Source organism: Lithobates pipiens, unplaced genomic scaffold (genome assembly GCF_037356315.1).
Source record: "Lithobates pipiens isolate NorthernLeopardFrog02 unplaced genomic scaffold, aLitPip1_a1.2 Scaffold_8, whole genome shotgun sequence".
Classification (NCBI taxonomy): Eukaryota; Metazoa; Chordata; class Amphibia; order Anura; family Ranidae; genus Lithobates; species Lithobates pipiens.
Window position 1 is genome coordinate 247835004 of NW_027507903.1, and position 14099 is coordinate 247849102.

General features: G+C 38.8%; 1 protein-coding gene across 13 annotated transcripts in view; it reads left to right on the forward strand.

The window, feature by feature from the left end:
* GRIP1 (glutamate receptor interacting protein 1) overlaps positions 1-14099 on the forward strand; it is an 837005-nt gene that overhangs the window by 788644 nt on the left and 34262 nt on the right. For all 13 annotated transcript variants that reach the window (XM_077469661.1, XM_077469651.1, XM_077469652.1 and 10 more), the window contains 3 exons: positions 1042-1111; positions 3288-3433; positions 9729-9873. In XM_077469661.1, the coding sequence (XP_077325787.1) occupies positions 1042-1111; positions 3288-3433; positions 9729-9873 (361 nt within the window). The remainder of the gene's footprint in view (positions 1-1041; positions 1112-3287; positions 3434-9728; positions 9874-14099) is intronic.

The following is a 14099-nucleotide window of genomic DNA, read 5'->3' on the forward strand; positions in this document are numbered from 1 at the left end:
GTGTTATCATTCATATTCTCAGAAAAATAGGCAAGAAATCATAAATTCTGCCAGGGTATGTATGAGCACACCTGTATGTGTGTGTGTGTGTGTGTATGTATGTATGTATGTATATATATATATATATTTATATTGTGCTGGTGGTCCCAACCATAACTCTATATCAGTGTTTCTCAACTCCAGTCCTGAAGGCACCCCAATGGGTCATGTTTTCAGGATTTTCCTCACATGAAACAGCTGTGGTAATTACTAAGGTAGTGAAACTGATTAACTCACCTGTGCAAAATAATGGAAAGCCTGAAAACATGACCTGTTGGGGCTCCTTGAGGACTGGAGTTGAGAAACCCTGCTCTATATTTAAAACCATTTGTAAATGAAATGGTAAATACTGAGCACATTAAGTTTCCAATTTAGAACCTAAATATAATGAAAATAAGTTCCTGACAACAGGTGCATATGGAATGGTTGAAGGTTTCTTGAATTTTAGAATTGAATCATCTGTCTTGGCCTATATATTCTTGAAAGTAGGACTGGTTTGATTATAGTTTGAGTGGTGTACATGGGTAATAATGGTCTTATTCAGTTAATCAGAGCAAAGTACAGTACATGGTGTGGCCTATAAGAATCTATCTTGTACCGCTTACTGGACTGATTGCTTGCTATGGATTCAGCTCTTTGAATCTATTCATCATGCAAATTTTTCTTAATAATGACTTTACTATCTCCTTGGTTTCATAACTTGAGATTCTCCTTTGTACAGTGATGGTCTGTTGCCTTCCTAGAGCCCAGAAGGCTAAAATGTGACTTGTTTTATAATCTTACTAATGTAGGTTTCGTTTCATATAATCATCTCTGTATGCCAAGGGCAAATTGGTCTTCTGTTCCCTTATCGAACTTGTCATTGTTTGTGTTTCTCAATATAGGGAATGCAGTTTTCCTCTTTAAATATGTTGTGAGGGTTTTTTATAATGTAAAACAAATTCTAGTTGGATCATAAAGTTTTAGCTTCATAACGTCCTGCTTTTTGTGTGTGTTTTACAGCTCCGTCCAGTAGGAAAACAGGAGATCCACTGGTTATTTCAGATATAAAGAAAGGCAGTGTTGCACATCGGTGAGTGTTCTGTTCTATAGATGTTTCTAATGGTATAACTCATAAAAATTGTCTGAAGCATACTTTATAACTACTCAGGGGCATAAAATTAATTTATGTTCCTACAGGACAGTTGTACCAAGCATTACTTTTATTTGCAGTAAATTCTTGTAGTATATTGTTTCCTTGACAGAACATGGTCAGGGATGGAACCAGGGTAGGTGAGGTTAGATTAGGCTATAAGCTTCCTGCTCAGAAATTGATATGATTCTTTGAACACTGCACATCATTGTGGAATATGTTGGTGCTATATAGGCACAGCTTTATGACAATTAATGATTGGACTTCCTTCAAGTTGTCTTTCTTGGAGAGCTGTTGTTGCATTGAATTTCAGGTCTGCAGAGACATATAAAGTGGATATAATTATAGGCACTGCTATTGCGGAATCAATTTTTGAAAGCACATACCCTTGCAATTGGGCTGCCTCTGCATTGCAGAGGTTAAATAAATGTTTATGTCTAGGGCAGGGCTCATAATTTTAAGTCCTGAGCTCCTAGCCAGGCCTTAGGAGTTACTCATCACCAGTTGCCTCACCTGTTCCTTACCCTGCCCCACCCCTAAACATGCCCTTGTGTATTATCTCATGAAATTACACTATCTATTTTTGTAAATTCTGCATAAAACATCTAACTTCATCAGTGCCCATCAATGCCGCTTATCAGTACCCATCAATGCAGCCTCATGGGAACCACTTCTCCTCCCAGCGATCAGCCAGAAAACTGTGGGGAAGGGAAGGTAGAGGAAGAAGAAAACTGGCCAGATCACACAGAGAGGGGGAACTCCTTTTGTGACAGCTTGGATGTGAAACTCTGGCCACTGTCAAAGCCACGCCTTCTGGACTGGCTCCTATGATAGATGTTGCACTACTTAAATTTCCCAGAATTGGACCAGTGTGTTGTTTATCATAGGAGACAGTCCAGGAGGCAGGACTTTGACAGCAGAGTTCCCCTCTCTGTTATCTGGCCGACTCTCCTCTTCCTCTCCCTTCCCCACAGTTTCGTGGCCAATCGCTGGGAGGAGAATTTTCTCCCATTCAACCCCGCCTGTGGGCAGTACCCGTCCGTCTGATGCGGCTCCATGCTCACCCTTGAGGGCTGGCCTAGTGTACCAGTAACAACGATTTTTTCTGTATCCCTTGCTGCTTTGACAGCTGGCTCTCAGCTCTTCTACTTGACACTCTGGCTTGTGGGCAATCCCTCAGCAACCTCACATACAATGCAGGGCTATTAGCTCTGCATTGTATTTATTACTTTAGAGTACCTGTGACTATTGGAACTCCTTAGATAAGGTACTGCAGCCTCCAGCCTCGTAGCACTGAGGTTGCCTTCAGGAGCAAGCGGGTAGGTAAGTAAAAGTCCTTTTTAGTGGTACCCTAGGCATAAATAAGCATTTAGCTCTTTGAGCCCTACTACAAGTAAGTTAAGTCTAAACAGTCGGTTCTCCTATCCAGTATGCTGTTACAGAGACTGAAGCCAGGATTGGGAGGGCATGCCCTGCAGTCTGCATTTTAAAAACCAACAATGGCAGCTCCTAAATTGCTGTCCTAATGGATTCATTCTAAATCTTAAGCTGGATACACACTACACGACTTTTGTTGTTTTGATTTCCTTTAGATTTACCTTCAACTGTAGTGCAAGGGCCTGTCTAATTGCATACAAATTGAAAGTGTTTAGGTTTGACCGCATAGTATATGGTTTTGGTAAATCTATAGGAAAAAAAATCTAAAGAAAATTGTATAGTGTATATCCAACGTTAGTAAAGATGACTGGTAGAGATCCTGGCATTATGCCAATTGTAGAACTATGCCACGCTACAACTTGACTGTAAACCTTTTGTGTTCAAGATAAATACAGCATATGACCTTTATGCTTTTTTTTAATATCGATTTATGTTTTTGAGATTATGGAAACATCTGCATCTGATTTTTGATTAAATTATTTCATATACATTTTTGTTTTGTGCGACTGGAGGAATTATTCAAATTTTTTGCTAAACATAGATATAAAAAAAAAAATGTTGACTTGAGGTAAACTTTATTGCAAGAAGATGAAAAATATACTCCTGCATACTCGCAGAATAGGAAAATATAAAGGATGAGTTATTACTTTATTTAAAAATCATGATTGTCCATGTACAGCACAGGGACCTTGGAGCTGGGGGATAAACTGCTCGCCATAGACAACATTCGGCTGGACAACTGCTCCATGGAGGATGCAGTTCAAATTTTACAGCAATGTGAAGACCTGGTGAAGCTAAAGATACGCAAAGATGAAGATAATTCAGGTTAGGAGGTTAACAAAATGATTCAATCCCAAATAGATTCTGCTTTCTATGTATCCTCATTCTTCTCTTTAGTGATCTCTTTTCTACTTCTATCTCTTTTGGTAATGATATGATAAACCCAGAAAAAAAACATATATTAAAATGCAATAATGAGTTCTATAATTTGGTAGCTATAGCCATAGAAGATCAAAAAAGGCATCTATCTGTTTTCAGTGGGTTATGATTACAGTGGACAGTGCATAAGATTGGGAGAGCTGCATCTGCCAATAAATTACCACTACATGAAAATTTAAGCCGGCCATAGACGGAGCAATTTTCTTTCATGTCAACAGGAAAAAAACACTTGAATCCCTCCCGTGGAGCCAATCTGTTCCCGCTGGGAGAACACAATGATTACTACTAGCGGCTATAATAGCCACTAGCAATTATGGCATGTAAAAGCTGACAAGCTGGTTGTACCCAAGTTGATCGGTCAATCAACTTGGATACATTCAGCCTGCTCATGCATGGTTTGAGACTCAGCTGGTCACTGCTGAACCAGCCGAGATTTGTACCGTCTATGGCTGAATTTTTCCCCTCTGTCCTTTTTTTTGTACACTGTTTCTATGTAAAGTGCAATTGTTCTTTAAAAATCAATGCCTTAGACTGACTAATCATAGAACTTTGGCTCATTGCTGTTTTTAAAATTAAAGGTAATTGTGCATAAAAAGATAATCGAATTAAAGGTAATCTGTCAGAAACAAAAGAAAAATTACTGGGCTATAATGCTTCCACTGGACTGGAATCTGTACAGTAAATTTTAAATAACACCAAAGTAAATATACTGTTTATAAATGACAGCAGACCAGTTATGTGATTTACACTCAGTATTACTATAATATCTCAAAGAAAAAAACAAGCCATGTCCCACTCAACAAAGTTTATTGTACATGAACATAAGACAGTACCATGGTAATAGCGCAATAAAACCCATGAGCCTACTGTAGAAAATTTTAAGAACTCTCCTAGAATAAATAAATGACAGTTCCTATCAACAACATAACTCACACATATATATGGATATTCCAAATATTTATAAAGAATGGGTACATACCCCATGACTCCGATAAGAACACTGGGACAGACCACATCCTAAAATCAAGAAACCACGTAATGCAGAAAGACAAGTTTCAAGATATATAAATAATCATTGGAGTCCACTAAGTAGGCTGTACAGCTGAAGCGGGTTATACCCAAAGTGAGGGGTGATTTCTCACTGATGCATATATAGATCTTGGAAGGTCTTCATATCTGCTAAGAATATATATTTGACTATCTATCCTGTGGGGAGCACTGAGTGTTTGCACCGATTGAAATTGGAAGGACACTTTCTTTATTTCCATCTTGTGCATTATAATTGGTCTTTGGACATCTATATAAGTTTACACTATTTTAAAGATGGATTTTTGTTTGCCTAATCACTAATAAGGCTTTTTTTCACTTATACTCGACAGCGCAACACGTTGATGTATATCATTTGTTGGGTATGGTGTGTAGATATTTCTGAGTGCTGCTGTTTCTTGTCACAAATCATTTAAGTCAACTTTGTTAATAATTTACACTAGGCGCAATTTTCTTTTGCATACAATATCCAAGGTATAGCAAAGAAGAATTCCTTGGTGAAAGACTACGGATGTAAGTAATCACAATAATAAAAATGTTCAGCTTGCAGTGAAAAAAAGCATCTATGTAGCCCTACATGACATACATTTATGCAGTGCTACATTTCTTCATGCGTCCATCAAGGAAAATCCAATGTCAAACCAAAATTCATATCCCAGGCATTTTTGGCCCTCCAACATATATCCTACAAAAGATAAAGGAAAGCCCTTATGTTGCGTAAAAAAACTGTAACACTGACATCCTAAGTGCAACTGAGGGTTTCAAAGTATGGGACATATACAGGATATCTGATAATCCTCTCACTGAGATACAGTACCTGCCAAAATAATGTCACTTCACAAGGTTAATTCAAACATCATACTGTTCACATGTCCGTAACCTCTTGACCTCACACAAATATGCAGCTCCACTAGACTGGGCTTTTTTCCCCATGTGGCCATATATTTGCCACATGGTGTGCTCCCATCACAGAGACCAGGGTCTCACGAAAGCTCTGGGCCCCGTACTAATGGTCGGGACCCAGAACTGCACATTCTGGGTCATTTGATCGCTGTGATAGTCTCTAATTGGCTACCACAGTAATCAGCTATGTTTTCTCTCCGTGTGAATGGAGGTGAGAGAGATGCATCGTATCTATCACTTTCCTTGCAGAGAGAAAAAAGTGTGTTCAAAACAAAATAAAATGGTAATAATAATAAAATAAAAAAATACCTATATCAAGGTTTGTTCTAGATCAGTGCCAGGGTTAGTGTTTGGATCAAAGGTCAGGGCCAGCAAGATAAAAAGTAAAATACGCACTACTATTTTTAGGCTTTACTTCGTGTACAAACAACAACTAACACATACGTATGTGGTATCGCTGCGATCGTCGGGAGCAGGAGAATTCATTTTGGGTTATTCATTGGTGGAAGGTTATGATAGTAGTGAGAAATATACAGCTACATTTTTTTAAAAAAAATCTAAAAATCGATCAGTGCTATAATAATGCACTAATTACTGTGTCAATGTCACTGGTAGGGAAGAGGTTAACACTAGGGGGCGATCAAGGGGTTAAACGTGTTCCTTCCTGTGTGTTTCTAACTGTATGGTGATGGGACTGACTAGAGTAGGAGACGGATCGCTGTTCCTGCTTAGTAGGAACAGACCATCTGTCTCTCCTTTCCTGACAAAATGGGGATTTGTTTACACACACACACATACACACACACACACATCCTCATTTTAGCACTCGTGTGCAGGATTGCTTGTGGCCGCCGGACATCACGGGCGCCGGCCACGCGCATTGTGTCCCCTGCCATGCAATGGGTGCATTCCTGCTATAGCTGTTTAAAGGGCCGATGTAATGCTACAGCGATTTGCAGGATTGTCCAGAACTGTCGCAGTATAATGACGGCGGCTGGTCAGCAAGTGGTAAAAAAAGAAAAAAAAATTGTATTTTTTGCTTATATAGCAAAGAAATAAAAAATCCAGTGGGGATTAATTACCACCAAAAGAAAGCTATGATTGTCTCGAAAAAATAAAACATTTCTTTGAGTACAGTGTTGCATGCCTGAGTAATTGTCATTCAAACTGACAGCATTGAAATCTGAAAACTGGCCTGGGCAGGAAGGGGGTGAAAATATGCAGTACTGAAATGGTTAAAGAACCTGCAACCCTGATATTGTTGGGATGGCCGCCTCTTTTAGCTAAGAAACTAGCCACCATCCTTAATATAGTTTGGAGCACTCCTCCAACATGGACAGGGGCTCAGTTGCCAAACTGTCAACTGAATTGGGAGTGGTTCCAAACACCATGGGCACAGTGGGGCAGGATGCCTTGGCCCAAGGTACTTAAATTATTTTTTGGGGTGTTAACCAAATCCACAAGCAAGTAAGGGTTTGCTTACGCCAGAGACAGTATTTGAAAAGTTTAGCTTTGCCTCTGGGGACTAATTGTGTTCCATAAAAACCAAACTGAAGTATCCAGCTTTTGCTTTCAATTATTTTTATTTGTAAAGGGAAAAAAACAGTTTTCCAAGTTTTTGCTATGGTTTGTTTTACCTCCAGTAATACATATGTTGCCAATTTAAACTGAGACCTCATGAGACCCAGGGGCTTCAAGTGTGACAGGGCATACAACGGATCTCTAGGAAAGGGACAAGTCATCAATGATTTTAAGAGTTTAGGAACTTTTGTCCAAAACCTAGCGAGCACAGAGCATGTCAGCCATGTGTAAAGAATGTCCTCAGGAAGGAACAGAGTATCCTCAGAAACAGGTGTCGGGAAAGGATGGGTAGGGGTGTGCCAGACAGAACCATGTGCCACTTTTAGATTGTTTTATAGGCTAATTCAACTGTGAGTGTGTTAATTAAGCAGAAAGCCATCGTGGACCAGATTCATGACCGATCTTCCTTAAATTTGGTACTATTAGGGTCTCATTCCCACTTGGAAAAGTAAGTGTATCTGTTAGGACTCTTGAGATCAACTGTGAGCAAAGAATAGAAATAAGTCTGGGGAAAGAGGTGTATGCTGGCAAATGTGCTCAGAAATATCCAGCTTTAAGCATAGGACTTAATATAGCCAAGACAATCACATTATGGCACTGTGAGACCAAAAATAAAACTACTGCGTGATGTGTTTTCTTGTCATACCTTAGCAATTAGTGGCATATGTTGATCACTTTGTTTATGTTGAGTAGTTGTAATGCGATAGTTATATATGTTGTCAACTAAATTTAAAACCGAAGGTATCTTCATTTTTATCAGAAATTCAAATGTCTGTGTTCACAAATATTTGTTCATTGTAGCCGGGGCGGCGGGCGGGCAGGCAGGCATCTTTAGCTCTCTTTTTCTCCTTTTTATTGCACAGTGGTAAAAAGATGTTGCTGGGGTTGTGGTTATTAGCATGGTCACTGCTGATTCACATGTCTGTAGCTTGTCAAACGGCACTTGTCCACTGCTTTCTGGATTGACATCACTGCCTTTATTGCTAAATACCCTCCTACTGTGTGAGCTGCGGTGTCTGGAAGGGGAAACAAATTAAGGAGGATTTGGCTCAGTTAAGGACAATAATGAAAGATTTTATTACATGTTCTGACTATGCAAGTTTAATACCAACATTTTTCATCTACACATATTCCTTTAATTGGAAAGCTGACACATAAAGCCATAGACAACATGCAGAAGAAACCTGGCAAAGAGCCCTGGAAATAGTGTCCTTGTTACACAGAGACTAATTTTAATTTATGATATATAGGGTATATTGCATCCCACAAAAGCTCAATGGCCTCAAGTTGACACTCCAAATTGTCCTAGGTGTTAAAGTGCTCCCGGTGAACTATTACACATGCTACTGAAGGGCCCGAAGTTGTATCGGTACTGGCAATCAGTTGTAGATACAATAAAAAATCCTATAGGATAACAATCACCCTAGAATCCATACTCTGTATACTGGGGGCAATAGATAAAGTGTTGTGGCTCCCAGAAATACTAGCCTGTTTCTAGACCTCCATTTCTATTCTAATCCCCAAGCTGATAACCCGAGAAGTGTTTATCCCCCTTTCCCCCTACCTATGAAGAATGGCAACACCAAATTGGTTCCATCTTAACCAGGGAAAAGATGATCTTTCAACATAGGGAATGTCTGAATATATTTACTAAACTATGGGCTCCATGGCTACTACTATACTAATAAAACTACAGTCAAAACCCTGTAGTAACTGAAGAAAAAATTGTGACTGTAATTCTACAAAGTTACAAGTTGAACCAGATACAAAATAGTAACATGCATCTCTGTGCCTCAATGCATACAAACCTTGAGATGAGTATGGTATTAGGTTATTGGTTGTTTCTTGTAAAAAAAAGTAAGTACATGCTATAAAGTACTCATAAACAATTTCACAGAATAGGTATAAATACCTAAATTGTGTATATTGAACATTGAAATCTACTATCTGCAATGGAAAATGAGTAGAAGCGAACTGTGTTAACTAACACTGAAGCTCTGAATTAATCTAATGTAACACTGTATCTGTTATAAAGTGGTCACAATACCAAAATGTTAATTGCATGTTGTATGTGTTTTAACATTTAAAATCCAATAAAAGGTATTTGAGAAATACATTTTTTGTTTACTTATGCATTATATAGTTACTGGGTTTTTGTATGTTTAGACTGTCATACAGGAGCCTTTAATTGTACTTTAAATAATTAATAAAATGTTAATTTTGTAAATGTTAACAAGCTTTTTATTAGCAGCAGTAGTGACTGTTTTGATCTTTCCTTTTTTAATTTCTGTCATTTCTGTTTAAGGCAACTTATGATTGCATTCATTCACATATCCACGAAGGTCATAGAGAGATTGTTCCTTTTTAGCAAGCATTTCATAGGATATTAAATACAAGAGTTAAATGCATATTTCTTTATTGCTTATCTACAAATTAAAATAAAAAAGTCAGCAACCTAATGACTAAATGGTTGCCAGATTCTCTGGTGTGGAAAATATGCTTCGCCCCAGTAATCCTAAATGTCTGGCAGCCATGCACTGTCATGCCACTTTGACTAATAAAGATGCAATGCAGTTAATCTCCTAAGTGTCTGCATTTAATTAAGGATGATCTCTGCATTGATACCAAGGCACCATATTTATACTTGTAGATGAACAGGAAAGCTCTGGATATATCATTTATACTGTGGAACTGAAGAGGTACGGAGGGCCTTTGGGAATTACCATTTCTGGCACTGAAGAGCCTTTTGATCCTATTATCATCTCAAGCCTTACTAAAGGTGGACTGGCAGAGCGGTAAGTGCTTTCTCCAGCATGCTTGCTTACAAAATTATTTAAAGAAGATTACACAGTTGTGCACCAAGTTCAAACCTGACCATAGCAGTATCTGTATGGGTTATTCTTTTTCTTGCTCATGTTTGTGTGGGCTCCTTCCAGGTGCTCCAGGTTGAAGAGGATCGCACAAAAACACTACATGGCAATGCATACCTGTCTGTCCCTTAGATTCCATCTGAAATTATATTGTGGAGCTGCCATATACATTACATTTCTAAGACCCCCTTTAACACTGAGGCGCTTTTCAGGCGTTTTAGAGCTAAAAATAGCATCTGAAAAGTGCCACTCAAGCCAGGAGGCTGAATATCTGAATATCCTTTTAGTTAAAGCTGATGGTAAAAACCCCCTGCGAGGGAAACCACTCCCCCTGCAAAGGAAACACCACTCTGAAAAGTTTCAGAAATGAAAACAAAAGTGGTTTCCCCCGCAGGAGGTTTTTACCATCAGCTTTAACTAAAAGGATATTCAGCCTCCTGGCTTACACATGTAGCATTGTAAACAAAAATACTGAACCACCTGGCTCTCTTCAGCAGCAGAGGCACCGCTACTCAGGCTCCCACATGGAGCTCTCCTAACTACTGTCAGCATCCTCAGACTCGGGTCTCTGGCTTTCACAGTGCAGCCTGAACTCTCTGGCTACTTTAGTGCACACCTGCACTCTCTGGGTTCTCCTTTGCAAGCTTGGACTCCTTGGGAGGGTGGAGCCCAGAATCCTGGTCCTGACTCTAATATCAGGCCCACACACACCTGAACAATCCGTGTACCAGTGAGTCTCAAATCCCAAACCCAGGACTGGGGATTTCATCCCACCCAAATCTCTAAGAAATCCCCGGGCTCCAGGTCCCAAAGCGGACTTTACTAAATAATGAGGAAACTGAAAAGCCAGTTTCCTCTCAAATAAGCAAATACCCTGGAGTCCCTCAACCTGCCTGGTTGAGAATCCTGAACCCATACACTGGTGGGGTACCACACTACCACAAGAGCTAGGGGGGAAGGAAATTGCTGATCAGCTTCCCTTGTTAATTTTGTATGTTCAGAATCCTGAGTTGGATCTATGAACCTGGATTGGGTGAGACCAAACTCTTTATATGGCCAAGCTCAGAACTTGTTTGAGGCAGAATAGAGGTATTATTTTTACACATTTACTCACATTACTGTGCTAAGAATGAGTTATAGATTATACTGTTCTTAAAAATCAAATAAATGGTGTTGCGCTACCTGTAAAAGAGAAGTTAAAACTAAACTATACTAAACTCAACTAAAAATAAAGTGCCTCGTGCTTAAATATAAATTACCAATAGTGCTGAATAACACACTACCAAGGATGGTGTCTCCTCCTATTAAGTCGGTATAATAAAATCACCCTAAATTAGACAGTTGTATATTGCACGCAATATATATAACAATAATTCAAATAAATAAAGTGCCTCAAACAGATTAAATCGTGAGCAATCCAATAGGTGAATAGAGTGTCCAGTGTTTAAATACAACAGCAGAGATAGCCAAATAATAAAGTGACATGTGCTTTAAATATTCAACTAAATATCTCTAAAAATGATAAACTCAAAACAAGTTGCATTAAAGTTGCAAGAAAAACTTTTCTTATAATAAAACGTGCAACACGCAGTGCTTGCTTAAAACAAAAAAAAAAACAGAATAATACAGTCTTTGTGTGAAATGAGGTGACCAGTGATGTATTTAGTGCTTCTCAGGATAGAGTGCCAGGACCCGTGTCTTTTAACTCTTATATATCCAGTGTTCACGGCACGCCAGGTAGAGTGGCCCCTTACCTTACTGCTGTAAGGCAAACAGCAGAACAAACAACCGGTAAGGTCCAGGGATTGTATCCCTATTCCTAGTAGGTAAATGCTGGTCCCCACAGTTGGTATTTTGTGCCTCAAGTAGCCTCCTCACAGATCTTTAAATGCTCAATGTTATCCACAAGAATCTCATAGAAAAGAAAGAGGTATGCTCCGATAGTGAAGTACGTATATAAATTTATTCAAGAAAATATATTGAAAAGGTACTCACAAACCAGGTATTAAAATCAGCTTTTAAAAACAAACGATCGAGCGTTCCTCAGGGAAGTCACGTGATTGGTGACGATACGCGTCGAATAGGAGGAATTAGGATACCGGAAGTGACGTCCATACTACGAGCGGGACGCTCGATCATTTGTTTTTAAAAGCTGATTTTAATACCTGGTTTGCGAGTACCTTTTCAATATATTTTCTTGAATAAATTTATATACGTACTTCACTATCGGAGCATACCTCTTTCTTTTCTATGAGATTCTTGTGGATAACATTGAGCATTTAAAGATCTGTGAGGAGGCTACTTGAGGCACAAAATACCAACTGTGGGGACCAGCATTTACCTACCAGGAATAGGGATACAATCCCTGGACCTTACCGGTGGTTTGTTCTGCTGTTTGCCTTACAGCAGTAAGGTAAGGGGCCACTCTACCTGGCGTGCCGTGAACACTGGATATAGAAGAGTTAAAAGACACGGGTCCTGGCACTCTATCCTGAGAAGCACTAAATACATCACTGGTCACCTCATTTCACACAAAGACTGTATTATTCAGTTTTTTTTTTTTGTTTTAAGCAAGCACTGCGTGTTGCACGTTTTATTATAAGAAAAGTTTTTCTTGCAACTTTAATGCAACTTGTTTTGAGTTTATCATTTTTGGAGATATTTACTTGAATATTTAAAGCACATGTCACTTTATTATTTGGCTATCTCTGCTGTTGTATTTAAACACTGGACACTCTATTCACCTATTGGATTGCTCACGATTTAATCTGTTTGAGGTACTTTATTTGAATTATTGTTATATATATTGCGTGTAATATACAACTGTCTAATTTAGGGTGATTTTATTATACCGACTTAATAGGAGGAGACACCATCCTTGGTAGTGTGTTATTCAGCACTATTGGTAATTTATATTTAAGCACGAGGCACTTTATTTTTAGTTGAGTTTAGTATAGTTTAGTTTTAACTTCTTTTACAGGTAGCGCAACACCATTTATTTGATTTTTAAGAATTTACTATAGGGGGGTAGGGTATATACCCCTGCTGGTGATTTGCTGCAACCTATCCTTAGTAATAGCTTATGCTCTTGTTGATAGCGCGGGGATAAATTAATCTACTAATAGATTATACTGTAATGCCCCGTACACACGGTCTGATTTTCCGACAACAAATGTTGGATGTGAGCTTGTTGGCAGAAAGTCCGACTGTGTATATGCTCCATCAAACATTTGTTGTCAGACTTTCCGCCAACAAATGTTGACTAGCAGGGTCTCAAATTTTTCGCCAACAAATGTTTGTTGTCAGACTTTCCGATCGTGTGTACACAAGTCCGTTGGACAAAAGTCCATGCGTGCTCAGAATCAAGTACGAGCCGGAGATATAACTAGCGTTCGTAATGGAGATATCATGTACGTCTTGTAGGTCACTATGTTTGTAATTTTTGCCAACATTTGTGTGACTGTTTGTATGCAAGACAAGTTGGAGCCAACATCCTTCGAACAAAAATCCACATTGTCGGAAAGTCTGATCGTGTGCACGGGGCATTAGGGTGGCATACATTCATGTTCTGATCTGCTTCAAGATGCATGTCTGTTAATTTCCTTAAAACTGACCATAAACATTAGATTGTATTCATACATAGCTGAGTGATTCAGTTGTTGTCGAGTATTCACTTAGGATGAGAAGAAAAAAATCTTTTCAAGAGAGTTTGAGAACATTGACATGCTCATGAAAGGGCATTTCCCTGGAATTTTGTTGGCTGGCAGTATCTACATTGCTATATACATCCCAAAAGCCCCTCAGCCTTGTTGATTGTGGGTAGTCATTTAATGGTCGGATGTGCTTGTATGACCAAGTGGCATACAGGTTTAAGCTGTACTGAATAGAAACTGTGAATGCTCACTGTGCTATAAAGGGCTTTAAAATATGGTAACTTTGTATAGATACAAAATCTGTAGCCATTAAAGCGGATTGTACAGTGTCCTTAAAATTCCTTACAAATAAATGCTTATGATATTCTTTATAGATGTCACAGAATTGGCCAAAGCTGTTTTCTGCTTTCTTTGCATAAAGATTAAGCTTTTTATTTTATTTATATCTTTCATAGGGCTATTTGTACAGAGCTGATGAGGTATGATTATCACAAGTTA